The sequence below is a fragment of the Lethenteron reissneri genome, chromosome 24, assembly GCF_015708825.2.
Source record: "Lethenteron reissneri isolate LAM-NWPU_2019-01 chromosome 24, ASM1570882v1, whole genome shotgun sequence".
NCBI lineage: Eukaryota > Metazoa > Chordata > Hyperoartia > Petromyzontiformes > Petromyzontidae > Lethenteron > Lethenteron reissneri.
This window is the reverse complement of record NC_083802.1, coordinates 18451136-18466909: the sequence shown is the minus strand read 5'-3', so window position 1 is coordinate 18466909 and position 15774 is coordinate 18451136. Positions and strand designations below refer to the sequence as shown.

General features: G+C 52.0%; 1 protein-coding gene across 4 annotated transcripts in view; it reads left to right on the top strand.

The window, feature by feature from the left end:
• LOC133346737 (GRAM domain-containing protein 2A-like) overlaps positions 1-4763 on the top strand; it is a 35551-nt gene extending 30788 nt beyond the window's left edge. For 2 of the 4 annotated variants that reach the window (XM_061558575.1, XM_061558577.1), the window contains exon 13: positions 868-4763. In XM_061558575.1, the coding sequence (XP_061414559.1) occupies positions 868-883 (16 nt within the window). In that variant the 3' untranslated portion in view covers positions 884-4763. The remainder of the gene's footprint in view (positions 1-867) is intronic. The other 2 variants (XM_061558574.1, XM_061558578.1) reach the window with 1 other exon arrangement.
• Positions 4764-15774: the final 11011 nt, after the last annotated feature.

Here is a 15774-nt window from a genome sequence, read left to right as displayed (position 1 = left end):
ACACCTTTTTGTTTGCTGCACCGCATTCTCCTGGCAGAGCCTGGGGTACGGCACCTCCTCGACGCCCATGGCAATGCGCGAGGGAGCGACGCCACTCTAAGCCCAGACTACCGATGGGAACAGGTGGCGATTAGCCCACTTGCCGTACTGCCTTCTCCTGGCAAGCCAGGTGATGCTTCCTACTCCTTCTCCTCCTCCACGCCCACGGGGTTATCGCAAAGTCCGCGTGTGCGGTGATCCACCAACGCCCGTTTGCTGCCTCCACAGTGCCGGGTTACAGGCAGAAGCAGCAGCGTAGCTACCACCGCCGGCACCAAAAGATAGGCAATGATCCCCTCGTGTCGCCTTCACAGACTGGAGGGACAAGTGCTGTTAGCGAGTAACACACCTGTGAAGGACGGAGCGGCAAATCAACGCCACTGCCATCAGCACCGCCACCGCCGCCACCACAACCCCCACCACCGCCACAACCACCACAGCCAGCACCACCGCCACCACCACCATCACCACCGCCGCCACAACAACCACAACCAGCATCACCAGCGCCATCACCCCCACCACCACCGCCACAACCACCACACCCAGCACCACTACAACCACCACCCCCAGCACCACCAGCGCCATCACCCCCACCACCACAACCACCACACCCAGCACCAAAACCACCACACCCAGCACCACCACCACAACCACCACACCCAGCATCACCACAACCACCACAGCCACAACCACCACACCCAGCACCACCGCCACAACCACCACACCCAGCATCACCACAGCCACAACCACCACACCCAGCATCACAACCACCACACCCAACACCACCGCCCTGCTTGACGCGGTGTGGTCGCGTTCTCCGTTTCGCAGGTACGGAGAGGTGTGACGCGAGCAGTCTGGGTCACGGCTTCTGGGCCAAGACCCTACAACGGGAAACACCTCGCGCCGAGCTGCAGGCAGAGTTGGTGGGGGGTGGAGTGGGGGGGGGAGTCGGTGACTCTGACCCGTCCCCACTGGGCGACTTTGACGAACGGCGCAGCGAGCGCGACAGACATGAAGCTGATCAATTCAACGCGGGGGGAGAGTGGTGGGGGGGGGGGTCGATGTGGACCAACGTGTTTGCGTCTTGCACCCACGCACGACGCACGACTTCGTTTTGTCCACGGGGTCTTATGCCCATTAGCGGGATTCTGTTTCGCTGTTGTTGTTTGAGCAAAGTTGGAACTTTGCGCCGTGTACTACTATACGCGCACTTTGTATTTATACCACAAATCAGTTGATGACCTTCGACGTTGCGCACTGGGAGCGTAGCCCCGTAGCGGGCGATGTGCGGATTTCCTTTGTTGATTATCTTTTTGGGTAGTGCGGAAGAGTAGGCCGAATACCGTCGTGTGTGTGTTGAGCTTCTTTCGTTCCGTGCGTAGCCGACCGCGCTAATCTCAAGATCCGGATTCTCTGCAGGTCTCTGTTGCATGCGGTGGGGTAAAACGTGGGCACTCCCACCTTTACCAACATTGTCTCGACAGCATGAAAGAGTAGGCCGAACACCATCTACAGGGGCGGTGAGCTTCTCTGGAGCTCTCTCCAATTGGGGAGTGGGGGGGGGAGCCTTCCACCAGCAGCGGAGAGAGCAAGACATTGCTGCACCTTTACCTTTACAAGATCACGATCCGTGCGGCAGATGAAGCTTTTAACTTGGAGGTGAACTTTCGCCGACGAGTTCCGTGATTATTTCCTGTCGTCATTCACATTTTTTGTCGGGAACGGCGCGTTTCATTACTGGCGGACAAACAACACGACGTGACTACGTGTGTGTGTGTGCGTGCGTGTCGTCTGTGTGTCCGTTGTGGGCAGCGGTAGAGTAGCGATGAGCGCTACGCTGCGCTACGAACCTGGCCACCCGGGTTCTATTTCCCGCTCACGGCCAACACCAGTGACGATTATCTGAACCGCTCCTGGGCCTCCCATTGGTCGACTCAGACTCCAAATGAGTACCTGGTGCGGCGTGTAAACATTGCCACGAGGGAGACAAAGGCGGACGGGTGTGGTGTTGGCCACCCACCCCCTCGTGTACCGTGCCGGCCTTCATAGGTGCTCGCTAACAGCGCTTGCCCCGACAGTCTGTTAAGGCTGCAGGCGGGATGTTTGTCGTATGCTCGTGTGTCTGTGTGCACGACGCGCTCTGTCCAAACCGCGTCGTGCCCACCAGAAGGAGCTTTAAACGCCTCCGGCACCGCGCATCGAATACGGCACCATAGCGTTCGGTGCAGAGCAAGCCGCGGGTGTGTAATGCACGTGAAGAGGATTGAGCGATTTGCACCTCGACAATCGGATCTGTTTAATGCGCAGCGGAGTTTAGCGACGAGTTCATTATTGCGGTGTGGCCGGGCGAGACCTCGGGAGACCAGGGTGTGAGTCTCATCCGCAAGAGCGCCCTGGGTGAAATGATTGGTGGCAAGCAGCGCCACTCGGTCCGCCACGGTGGCTAGGAGATGTTAACTCCCTCGCCTGGTATACAAGAGGTTGTGGGTTCGATTCCGATCCTGGCGCCTGCTGTATATTTGCAGTTTTCGTGTTCTCTCTACCCGTGGTCGCGTGTATTTTTCTCCGGGTTATTCACTTTGGAAACGTGCCATACATTTCCACAGCATAAGTCACTTCGTTGAGCTATCATTTGTAGGCAGGTCGCTTCTGAAAAAGAGCTACTGTATAGCTCAGTGGGCCATCATCAGGAAAATATAAATTGAGTAATTTAATAAATAAAGCGTGTTTATGATCGACATAGGAATGCCTTCATCCAGCAGTGGATAGACAATCGCTAATGATGATGACTTAGTAACGCACTATCATAATAAGATATTATAATTTAAATGTATAATGTTCCATGTGATCATACTGATTGTGGTCGCTCGATTAATTTTGTGAGTTGCCACATTCGAGTAGCGGATGGCAGTGGATTCATCGGAGTATCCTTCGGCACATTCATTCACGGCCTCATCTTGATCGGCAGGGGGCGCGGAGCGGTGGCGCAGCGGTTAGCGCATTGCGAGTTCACTTCTCGGCCAGGGCCCGAGTTCACGTACCGGCCACCGCTCGCAGCGTCGAGCGACACCCGACTCGGTCCTCCACCAAACCCGCACCGACCAGTGTGGTCCGCTACGGTCAAGCAACCCCCCACCCCCATGACCGCTACGGGCACAGGGGAAGCCTTCGTCCAGCAGCGGATTAACAATGGGCCCGCAAGTTTATTGATCAGCAGCAGCAGCCAGCATGTGGACGACCAGAGCCACGCGGTCTGTCACGCGATGCTCATCACCAACCAGCGCTCGATATTGCGCCACCGCTCAGCATTCTCACGTCGCCAGAGTGACTGGACGCACGCAACGCTTGTGTTTCCCCGCAAAAACACACAAATACAAAGATCCCCCGTATAGTCTGTAGCAGACTGTCGGGGCAAGTGCTGTGAGCGAGTAGCACCTCTTAAGGTCGGCCATGGCACACGCGAGTGGCTGGGTGGCGAGCACCACGCCCGGCCACCTTTGTCTCCCTAGCGACGGTGTGTTTTCACACCGCACTAGGTACTAATTTGAGTACGAGTCGACCCAGGAGAGGCCCAGGACCAGTTGAAAATGTATGTCAAGGTTATACGGGGGACCTTTGTCTTTGTCTCATCAGTGCAGATTTTCGCTCGCGGTCCTGTCCGGACGAACCGCAGAGAGCCGGAGTTCTAACTTCATGGCAAGAATCGCCAAACAACAACAACAAGAGGGAATGTTTTTTTCTTGATGCTGTTTTAAATCGCAGTTGTTTGCTGAGCGCAGTGCCCAAAGGCACGGATTGCCAAGCGACCAGCTGATAAACAGCACAACTGAAGGTGTGACAGGACGAGTTGACAGGGTTGTGGGAGTAAGCCCGGTGAGAAGGATGTTGGGGGAATCGAGACGAATGGGAGGGGTTTCCTTCGGCCAGCGGAGTGAGGAGAGAAGCATTGTTGTGAATTGCGGTGGTGGTGGTTGAGTGCCCATCAAATGTAACATTCCAATTGGCGGACCGAGTCCTCGGCATGGCGGGGAGGACTCAATGAGTTAAGTTCACGGGTCGGTAATCGTGGTAGCAGCGATGAGAGAATGACAAGTGGGCGACTGACCGTCGGCGAGTCGTGAATTCGGTGAATGCCGGATCATCAATCAGAGTCCCGCTGCTTTGCTGCTGTAGGGGAGTGCACGCGGATCGGGACGGCAGGAAGGCAGCGCCGCGCGCGTTTGATCCGCGTGTGTCGGACGCAAGTCGCTGGCTGTTGCGACCTCTATACAAAATTGGCCCAACCTCGTCAGGAGGGACCCCCCTGAGTGGCGGCTGGTTGGCTCGCAGATCTGCTCCAGGGGCGGGTCGGCGAGATGTTAACTACCTCGCCTGGCATACAGGAGGTCGTGGATTTGAACCCGACCCTGACGCCGGTATATTTGGAGTTTGTATTTTCTGCCCGTGGTAGCGTAGATTTATCACCGGGTCCTTCGGTTATGCCCTCCACATTTAGAAGAATCGACTTGCGCTCCGGGTATTTGGCTGCTATAAATGTCCACGTGATACGCCACTTGGTTGAGCTATCATTTCCGGCTATGTCGAGTCTGAAAAAGAGCTACATAGCTCAGTGGGCCTTTCTTGGTAAAATAAAAAAAAACATTAATCTTCTTGGTTCTTTCGGTAAAGTCACGTAGAAGGGAAATAATAAAATAATAAAATAAAACATAATAAAATAATTCTCACGACGTTTCGGCCACAACAGCTGCTTGCGTTGTGGCCAAAACGTCGTGAGAATTATTTTATTATGTTTTATTATTATTTTATTATTTTCCTTCTACGTGACTTTACCGAAAGAACCAAGAAGATGAATCCCTGCAGTCACGAAAGCTTTAAATAAAAAAAAAACATTGTTAAGGTTAGCTTAAACTGCACGCTTATCTGGAGACAGCCTACGCGTGTAGGTGGGCGAGTCGATCTCGGATCCGTGCTCTCAGGCCAAGGCGTCCCCTGGCTAAGCAGTCACGTGTTCGTCCCACCGGTGTTGTGATGCCTTCACGCTGGAGCCATTTCAGGACCATCGGCTTTTCGCGTCATGATACCAAAAAAAAAATCTCAATTGTTATTTATTTTCTTCTTCTATCGTTTGCATCGCTCAGTCGCGAGTCTATGCGAGAGACGATTTCTAAATGTCGGGGGAAAAACCGGAGACACATCCTCGCCACCGCAGGGACAGAGAGGACATTTCAACTCCAAATATGCGTAGAGGGATTCTTTTGGGTTAGATCGCGTAAAATGCGTGTCGCTAAATCCGCCACCACCCAAAGCAGCCAATTAGTGAGGTTTGTCGCGTAAACAAAACATAGCAATTCGTTACGAGTTCAGCACACCGGTGTGCTGAGGGGTAAACCCGCAACATTTACGATTCGACTACGACGTTTCGCCGGTTATTACAACCAGCATGATCAGGCGACAGCCAAAGTTGTTGACAAACCTTACGAATTAGCTGTGTGGGGTAGTTTAACGACGCATTTATATTTACGCGATCTAAGCCAAAACAACGTCTGTAATGGATAATATTGGTCGCGAAAGCCATCGTGTTAATCTGTCCAGGGCATCTGGGTCGGGATCGAACCTACGACCTTCTGTATACCAGGCGAGGTAGGTAACATCTCGCCGCCGGGAGGACATCAACGGCACTCCTTTTCAACTACCCCCGGAGCAGTCCACATGCGACTCTTCACGACTGTGAAACCTCGTGCCTTGCACCACTCTTCCCATTCGCCGTAAGAACGTCGGGAAAAAAAATCTAACGGCTTTCATTTATTTATGTGCTCTTAACTGCAACACTGTTTATCGTAGTGAACGGTTTACGATTTTTTTTAAAGTTGCCTCCGTTTGCCATCTGTGTAGGGACTGTTCTCCTCGATGCGTTCGTGTAGAATTGTAAATCTATTTTTGTAAAGTATTTTTTATTTAAGACAAAGTGGGTTTATGAAGAAACGGTGCGTAATGTGCAAAGTGCGAGTGGTTGTCCCGCGGTGAACTTGTGGAACGTCGAAGGGCCGACGTTGGCCTGACGTTGGAATGTTTACTTGGTCGATTTAAAAAATAAACTTATCACAAATAATAATAATAATAAAAGTACAGGCATTAATGATTGTTCCCGAGTGTTTCATTATCCCCCGAAATCCCACGCGTCACGGAGTCAAACCGTGTCACGTTATCCCCTCTGTGTGTGTGGGCGCGCGCGCTGTGGGGGAGCGGTGGCGCAGTGAAACCTGGCCACCCGAGTGACGAGAAGGCGCTAAACCGTTACCCTGGGCCTCCAACCTCGACCTTAAATCGAGCACCTGGATGCTATGTAAACCTACGTGCTTCGGAGACAAAGGTGGCTGGGCTCGGGTGAGCAACCTACCACTCCCTCGCGCGCCGTGGCGCCCGAAGGAGCACTTTGTCTCAGCAGCCCGTCAAAGAGTATCTACACGATACATGGGGTGGGGTGGGGGTGGGGGGGCCTTTGTCTTTGTGTTGTCGGCTCCTGCACTCAAGTCACTCGGTCACGCCCAAGACTCAACTCGGTGATGCAACATTTCGCTCCCGCAATTCGTATCTTTTGCTCCGAGCTCGGCTCCACGAACACACTCGCTCTGCGATGCGGGGGGGTGGCTGCGTGCACCTGCGCGTTGTTCAGGCACAGAGATGTCCGACGTTGACGCCGCACGTCGGCACGACCAGTAGAGATGGGGGGGGGGGGGGGGACAAAAACCCAACCACATCGGACATCGATGGCGGGCCTAGCCGGTGACCACCAACACGTGGCAGCCAGAGCCGGACACGTGGCAGCCAGCGTCGTCACCACGCATGCCGTCGGCCCTCGGCCATTTGATTTTGCCATCGTTTGGGCCGGATGCGGCACGCACGTTGTTATTTATTTATCTATCTTTGCTGAGCGGGTTCGTACGCCGGATTACGAAACGACGAAATTGAAAATATTTGAAGAGCGCTGGGGATTGTGGAAGTTGACGTCAAAAGGTATCGAAACTCCCTCGCTGCCCCACGGCGACGTGGCGCTCGCAGCTGCCCCCGTGTCCCCCTCCACTCACGAAAGGCGCGGCTGCCCTTTAAGCAAAGGAGCAGAGCCATGGAACTCGCATGTCATCTCGTCAAACGAGTTTACCTTCCTTTCTCTCTCGGCGCCAGGGACGTGAGCAATGTCACCTCCCCCCGCCACCCCCACGTCCCCCTCCCACCCCAAATCCCCCCCCCAAAATCTCCCCCCCCCCCTCACGCTCCCGTCGTCTCACCCTCCCTCCCTCTTGTGCTCATGTTCAGGGGGTGGATCGACAATCATCATAACAAGAAGGGAGTGTTTTTCTTTCTCGAATTCGGTAAAAAATAAAAAAAAACTCGCAATATTTCAAGAGCCGCCGCACAATCCAATGTGGCGAATACGAGATGGGTGGTGGTCACTTAATGAATAATTAAATAACTGTCTCACGAATCAGTTCCCTTAAAGAGCCGCACGCGGCGGCTCCGAAGCGGCAGGTTGCCGACCCCTTGGATCGATGGACGTTGAAGGACGCCGCCGTGAGGGCCTTGGCCAGGGTTAGGCCATTACGTCCTGGCATCACGGTTCAAATTTGACAAATTTGAAATACGCGCCCCGGTTAATGACTCAGGACCTGGAAATCGTCGACCCCGAATGGAAGGAAGAAAAAACGAGACAGGACTCTCCTGGGAGAACCATGAAAACAAAACTAAAACATTGTTTGTTATTTTACCAGGGTAAGGCCCGCTGAGCTATTTAGCTCTTTTCAGAAGCGGTCTGGCAATCACAAATTATAGCTCAACGAAGTGGCTCGTCATCGCGTGGACATTATAGCGGTAGCCAAATACGCACGTTGATTCTACACGTGGAAGGAAACACCTGGAGGACGAGGAGAAAAATCCACGCGACCACGGGGAGAACGACACCGCAAACTCCAAATATACAGCAGCAGGCGTCAGGGTCGGGATCGAACCCGCGACCTCCTGTATACCAAGCGAGGTAGTTAACATCTCGTCACCGCGAAGCCCCTCATACATAAGCGAGACTCAGCGGGGGCTATTCTCGGTTTCAAAGACCTTGTGGCGTAAATAAAGAAAACGTGCCCCGGTTAGCAACCAGAGTTCCAAACCCGAAGCCGACATCGTGGCGGGTGAAATCAGAACCGGTCCTGAGCCTCCCCCCTCGGTAGACTCGGCCTTAACTTAGTACCTGGTGCGGCGGGCACATTTCACCACTGGGGATACAAAGGCGAATAGTGGTGTTGGCGACCCACCCACTCACGTACCGTACAAGCCTTAATGGGTGCTCGCTAACAATACTGCGGTTTTTGAAAAGAGGCTACAATGGCGATCCTTATCTGTGTGTGTGAGTGTGTTTAGTGGGGTGCGTGTGTGTGTGTGTTTAGTAGGGTCCGTGTGTGTGTGTTTAGTGGGGTGCGTGGGGGGGCGGTGGCATAGCGGTTAGCGCGCTGCGCTACGAACCTGGCCACCCGAGTCCGATTCCCACTCACGGCCACCAACACCATTGACGATTATCTGAACCGGTCCTGGGCCTCCCGTCGGTCGACTCAACCTCAAATGAGTATGATAATTGTTTTTTTTACCTTTTTATCTAGGCAACGGAGGTTCCAATGGTGTCTCAAATGAGTACCTGGTGCGGTGTGTAAACATCACCACTAGAAAGACAAAGGCGGTCGGGCGTGGTGGTGTTGGCAACCCACCCACCCGCTCGTGTACCATGCCGGCCTTCATTAGGTGATCTCTAATAGCACTTGCCACAACAGTTTGTTACAGGCTTTACGGGGGATCTTTGTCTTTGTGTAAGTGTTTGGACGTTTAGGTAAACATGTTTGGTTGGGAGTGATAGCGTAGTGGTTATCAGGTGAGTTCAAGCCCAAGCAGTCTATGTAACCTACACGGGGGACCTTAGTCTTTTGTGTGGATTTTGGTATGTGTGGATTTTGGTATGTGTGTTTATTGAAGCGTGCGTGTGTGCATATCGCGGGGCATTCGTATGTATGCGTGTATGTTTGCATAGTGGTATGTATATGTGTGCGCATTGTGGGGTGTTTATGACAGCAGGGAGCATAGGTGGTGCATCTGCCAGTCATCTCAGTCAACCCATAACACCTGCGTCTGTCCCGTGATCTCGTGCGACAGGAAACTCCACTCGTGTTGGGCCCGACTTCAGTTCCCTGTCCCGGTTCACGTCAGTGGCGACGTTCTGAACCAATACTGGGCCTCCCGTAGGTCGACTCGGCCTCAAATTAGTACCTGGTGCAGTGCGTAAACATCAGCACTGGGGAGACAAAGGCGGCCGGAAATGGTTCTGATCACCACGTCCACTCCACCGGCCTTCACAGGTGCTCGATAACAACACTTTCGCCAATATTTCATGTCGGCTATATGGGGGATTTTTGTCTTTATTTGGTGAGAATGTTGACAGGTGTGAGTTGTTCTCAGAGTGCACGACAGCTGTGATGAGCCGAGTTCGACTCGTGGGGCTGCCCACTTGCATTCTAACCACCAGGAACAATAGGTACGAGGAGCCTAGCTTGGGCGTTGCTGAGGTTCACCGGCCATCATAGGGGTTCGCAAACAGAACTTGCCACGAATAATTTAACGCAGCTTAACAATTGTAGTGTGTTGTACCCAGCGCTGTCGTTCATGCAAATTGCATCTCACATTCGCTGAGGCTCCACAGGCAAAGGCAGCCAGGCGATGAGCCAGCTCTGCAGTCCTCTGTATATAAAGATGTTTGCAGCCAACTAATGAGTGTCTGCTAAAACTACACCGTAAACTATTTTTTTTATTTTTTATCAGGTAAGGCCCACTGAGCTATGTAGTTGTTTTTTCAGAAGCGACCTGGCTACAAATGATAGCTCAACGAAGTGGCTTATCATATGGAAATGTATAACAGCCAAATACTAAAAATGCATGTTGATTCTAAATGTGGAGGGGAAAACCGGAGGACCTGGAGAAAAACCCCACGCTCCCACGGGGAAAGCATACAAACAACAACTGTGTGCGTTAAACCACCAACCCCTGGCTGCCTTCACAGTGCGCGTTTGAAGGCCCAGCAAGAGCAATGAGTTTGACTGCAGTGTCAGAATGAATTTTATTACTTCCATGCAGGCGTAATCAGCAGTGCGGGTGGTGCAGTGATGAGTTTACTTTACATGTAGGTTGCAAGTTCAAATCTCGATCAGCGGTGCGTCGACTGATCGGCCCATCATTAACGATCTGAGATAGATAAAGTGAGTACAACCTTGTGCCATTTTAAACATAGAATTTCGGCAAAATCAGGGCAAGCTATACCACTTCGTGGGAAGTCACTCTATGGATAGACCGCCTCCTGTCATAGCAATGTGGCGCAAGGAGGAGGAGGAGACAGGGAGCAGCCGGGTTCACATCGTGTCGCCGAATTTTTCCTCTTTTGCCCGATTCCTCTCCCCCCACCAAAATAAAAAAAATCTCCCAAATCATCACCGAATCTCCCAAAAAAGCTCCATGACTGACAAGGCACGGGGGGAGGGGAGGCTTTCATCCAGCAGCGGATTAACAAAAGGGTCTGAAATTATTATAATGTTCTTTTTTTATTTACCAGCCATGCCTACAACTTTTTATATATTTCTATCAAGCGGTGCTTCGGGACCTTTTAAACCCCGCGCATCGCACCGTCCCCTCGGTGCGATCACGCGAGGTGACAGCTGCCCGGCAAGGTGACGCAGGCGGCTTTAGAAGCACGGCATTGTCCCTCGCGTGCCACCGATGAAATGTGGCCTAAGAGGGATTTAAAAATTTCGCGTGAATGTCCGTCGGCCCGGCCACCTCAGCCTGCGGAGGGAACGCATCCTCCCACCCAACCCACGCAAGAGTAACGACAACCGCGGAGACGGAGCGATACAATCAGCTGGTGGTGTGGGCACCCAGGTTGGTGCGCGTGGCATCTAGTGGTAGATTGACAAAGGCCTGTACAGATATGTTGACGATAACAGGGTCGTTTGTTTCTTCGCCGCAAGATCCTGATGTCGCAACGAGTTAGTTTGTGGCAGAGCTACCGAGTTGTTCAGGCGGTGGGGGCTGTGGGGGGTGGTGGGGGCTGTGGCGGGGGAATTGGAATAAGAGGAGTGGCCCCATTCCATTCATTCCATGCAGCAGGGCCCACGTCAGTGACGCGACTCGGCCACCCCTCCTCCTTGATAGTAAAACAAACAAAACATTTATTATTGTTTAAAATTTACGAGAAATGTCCCGCGTTTACCCGAGATTCCACCGGCCTCACGTGACCCCCGCACGAGATGGCACGTGATGAGTTTTTTTACTGCTGCATTGTGGGTAAGGGGTCACTGTGGCGATGGCTGATGAAACGCAACGGCAACACGCTTTGGAAGTACCGTGAACAAATTAAATCCGGTTTGTTGGGAGGTCGCCTATCATCCCTAACGGGGGTGGATAAAATTAGCACCACTTTGTGGCGAAGTCTGCAGTGGATGTCCAATGGATCGGCCCGCGCCCAGGATCGTCGCTCTGACCTCTAAGCGTAAACCGGACCCACCTTAAATTCGAGGCTCTCATAACAAAGTGACAACTCCATTTGAATCGTAATGCACGTTGAGATTATTTCGCACCGTACGTAGCCAACCGGGAATTGGTACGTTACTACAAACGAATCGAAAACCAAATTGGAGGTGATGGCGCTATAACTTGGCAGTCACCGCTGACCGTGCCGAGATCTCCAACTCACCACAATCAAGAGCCCGGCGTCATCACGACTCAGTCTGTGAAACTCCATGGGGATCTCAGACTCATAATATTTATTGAAACTGGATGACTCAGATGAGCTGTGAAACTATTTATTTATTTATTTTACAGAATGTTCAAAACGTTACAACAAACGTGTAATGTCCACCACTGGCTCAGGGCTGTGCAACGAGAAATAAGCGCTAAAGCCTCAATGCCTCCAATTGAGCAGGAGATCACGATTCACGTCTTGACCAGGGCACGGCCACAAGAGACGCCTACGTTCAGAGTAAATTGCTACTGCTACAACAGCATTTAAGAGGTAAATATTCTGTGTGTTGTTGTTCAAAGGGCGTGAAACAAAACACAAAACACCCCCAACTGTGCGGCCGTGCACATACAACACACACACAAACACACACAAACACACACAGCACACACGCCACCGACAAAAGGTGTTGCTCAAGACTTCACGAGAAGTCGGACGGCCGAGACCAGATCGTGGTCGAGTATTCCGTTGTTTCTGTGCCACAGCGTGGGCCAACAGTCTCTATAGGAGCTAAGCTCAGGCATGTCACGGAAAACAACAGGGGCCAAGATTTACAGCCGCCCGGTCTATTATTTGGCGAACACTCTGTTGTTACAACAATCTGCCCATTGCGGTCCCACGGGTTAAGGAGAGGTTACGCTACGGATAGAAAGTGGCTGGGTGGGAGGAGAAGGGTGGGAGGTGGGGGTGGTTGACGCAACAGCCACTACGAACCCCGCAACCCGAGTTCGATTCTCGGGCATGGATAACAAACACGTGAGTTGTGAGCTGGAGATCTGAGCTGGTCCTGAGCCTGGTTAGGAATTGGGATTGGGAGGCTGCTGGGGTGCGACGTGCCAGGCGTTGTACCCAGCACTGTGGAGGCAGCAGCGAGAGGTTGGTGGACCGCACATAGATTTTGTTAAACTCCATTCTCGTCGGCGTTTGAGGAAATAATCAATCTCCGACTCGCTAGAAAGCGGTTCAGCAAACAGGTGGGACTCCATCTGTTCTAACATGGGACCTTGCCAGTATCAACGTATAAGAATAGGTTTTACCACTTCTGGCAATAAAACAGGTGTTAAAATGTTCAAACACCAAACAGAAACCTTTTGCAAGGAATCATGTCCGCATACTTGTGGTGAACATGCAAACAAAAAACATGCTCTGGTAATATATGCATTGTCTTTGAAACGGATTGGTTTGCTCCGGAGACAGACTTTTTTAGGGCCTAAGTCTTAACCAGCTGTTCGCCTCTTATAATCCATCTGTTCGGTTTGTACAGAATAAAGCGTTGCCCCCTCGCACGTGTCTTTTTTTTTAAACCCACAAACATTGTAAATATGAACTGCAGCAATGAATACTGAAAATTAAATAAAAGAAGGCTTTAAAAAAAAATGTGAATTGTGGGGCGGAGGTCACAGTGAATGGCATGGGGCCGGTGGGGACGGCTCATACCAGCGGCTGATTGGTCGCCGCTCGCTGGTTCGGGTGAGCGTCACGTGGAGGTGGAAATAACTCGTGACCGATTGGCTCGTTGGGTCGGAGTCGTCGTGGGTGAGGCTCGCGTTGCAATGGGGCGCAGCGGAGTGGCTCCCTCTCTGCGAACGCGACGGTAACTGCAGGGGGGGCGCGTCGCCAACAAACTACGCGAACGTCCACGCGGGCATTCACCAGCAGGCGGAGTGCGTAGACTGCAGCCCGCCTCTCGTCTTACCCACAAATACAAAGATACAGATCCACCGTATAGCCTGTAACAGACTGTAGGGGCAAGTGATGTTAGCGAGCACCTATGAAGGCCGGCATGGCACACGAGGGGGTGGGTGGCCAGCACCACGCCCGGCCGCCTTTGTCTCCCTCGTGGCGATGTTTACACATCGCACCAGGTACTCATTTGAGGCCGAGACGACCTAGGGGAGACCCAAGACCGGTTCAAATAATCGTCACCGGTGTTGGCCGTGAGCGGGAATCGATCCCGGGTCGCCAGGTTCGCAGCGCAGCGCGTTAACCACTACACAACCGCTACCCACACAGATGTCGCTCTCCCTCTCTCTCTCGTCTGAAGTGTGGATCAGCTGATGTGCAAATGGAAGAAAGGAAAACATCTCGAGTAGTAGTGACGGTGGTGCGACTGTGGCCATCCAGCACGGACCGTGGTAACAGGCGTGGAACGACGCAAAGCCCCGACCCACTCATACGAAGGAGACGTCGCAGCGATGATGCATTCGGCTGCTGCTGGCTCCGTTATCTGGCTTGACCGCCTCTGAATGTGAAATTGAAAGTTGCTGCTCTGCATCGACAACGACAGCCGTACGAAAGAAGAAGACCCAATGGGGGGGGAAGGCCGGCAGGACTAACTGGTCCCTGGCCATGGAAATGTGGAATTTGATTTGCGGGCTTAGAGCCACCAAAATTCGGAAGATGACTCTGGATGTACAGTACTTAAGCGTTTAGAAAGGACAGATGATCCTCGCAACCATCAACGTTATCATCGGACATAGTCAATCCACTGCTGGATGATGGCCTTCCCCAATCCTCTGCTACCTGCCTCAATCCTGCGATTCAACAACAAAAGAAATGCACCCACAGCACCTGCACGCGCGGGCGGATGACAGATGACCTCTATTTATGACCGGGTGAGAGTCAACGTAGACCTGAAGTCCATCGTTTAAGGGCCATAATCACAGGCTCGCGTAACCTCTGCCGCGTGTCTGTTGAGCCGACTGCGTTATCTACTCGCCTGCGTCAAGACCACACAACTGCGGGGGTCATGTTTTCAAAATAAGTTGCGGCTATGTTATGCAGTTGTTTGTTTCGCGGTTCAGAGCAGTTACAGGTTTTATTTTTATTTGTTGAAGTGTATAGTCAGTTTAGTCACGCACGTACCGATACTCGCTGTTTGTATCACGATCTACGCAACTTTGATTGCAACTGAGATCTGCCCCGTCCACGGATGACCTTCTTGCTGAAAGTGCGGCGCGGTTGCAAGATGTTAACGACCTCTCCTGCTATACAGGAGGTCGTGCGTTCGATCTCGACCCTGACGCCTGCTGTATATTTGGAGTCTGTGTGTCTCTCTCCCCGTGGTAGCGTGGATTTTTCTCCGGGTCCTCCGGCTTTTCCCTCCACATTTAGAATCAACATCACCCGTTTAGAGCAGCGGTTCTTAACCTGGGGTGCACGCACCCCCTGGGGGTGCAAGATGCCCTTACTGATAATCAAAGGGTTGCACAGGCTGCAAGAAAGGTTAACAACCACTCATTCAGAGTATTTGGCTGCAATACATTTGCACGTGATGCTAAGCCACGAAGTTGAACTGACATTTGTGGTCTGGTCACCTCTGAAAAGGAGCTATATACAGCTCAGGTGGGTCTTACCTGGGAAAAGAAATACAACCTAATCTAATCAGAGTTGTTTACCAGGTGTGGGGTGTATATAGGTATGGGGCTGTGTGAGGTGGCTAAGAGATAGCAGGGCGGGAAATGGGTTCAAGGATATGCACATATATTGAATGTACAGACGTTGGTTCAATTGGGGTTTGAGGAGTCTTTGTGGTTTTTCTCCAGGACACTCAGATTTTATGCCACACCGAAGCCAAACGCTCGTTAATGTAATGGACCGAACTTGCCAATGCTGGCGCCTGCAGGGATTCATCTTCTAAGTTCTTTCGGTAAAGCCACGTAGAAGGGAAATAATCAAATAATAAAAATAAAACATAATAAAATAATTCTCTCGAAACTCAGTGAGGCTTTCTTCGTGGATAATTAACGATCTTGATTTGAGGCTTTCGTGACTGCAGCAAGAACCAGAGAGTGACAATTAACGAGCCGCAGAAATGTTGTTCATATTTCATGGCTTTTCAATGTCTCACATCTCATTCCACTGACATTTACCTTTGCTAAGAACCACTTTTGTACGTGTACTGGTTCACATTA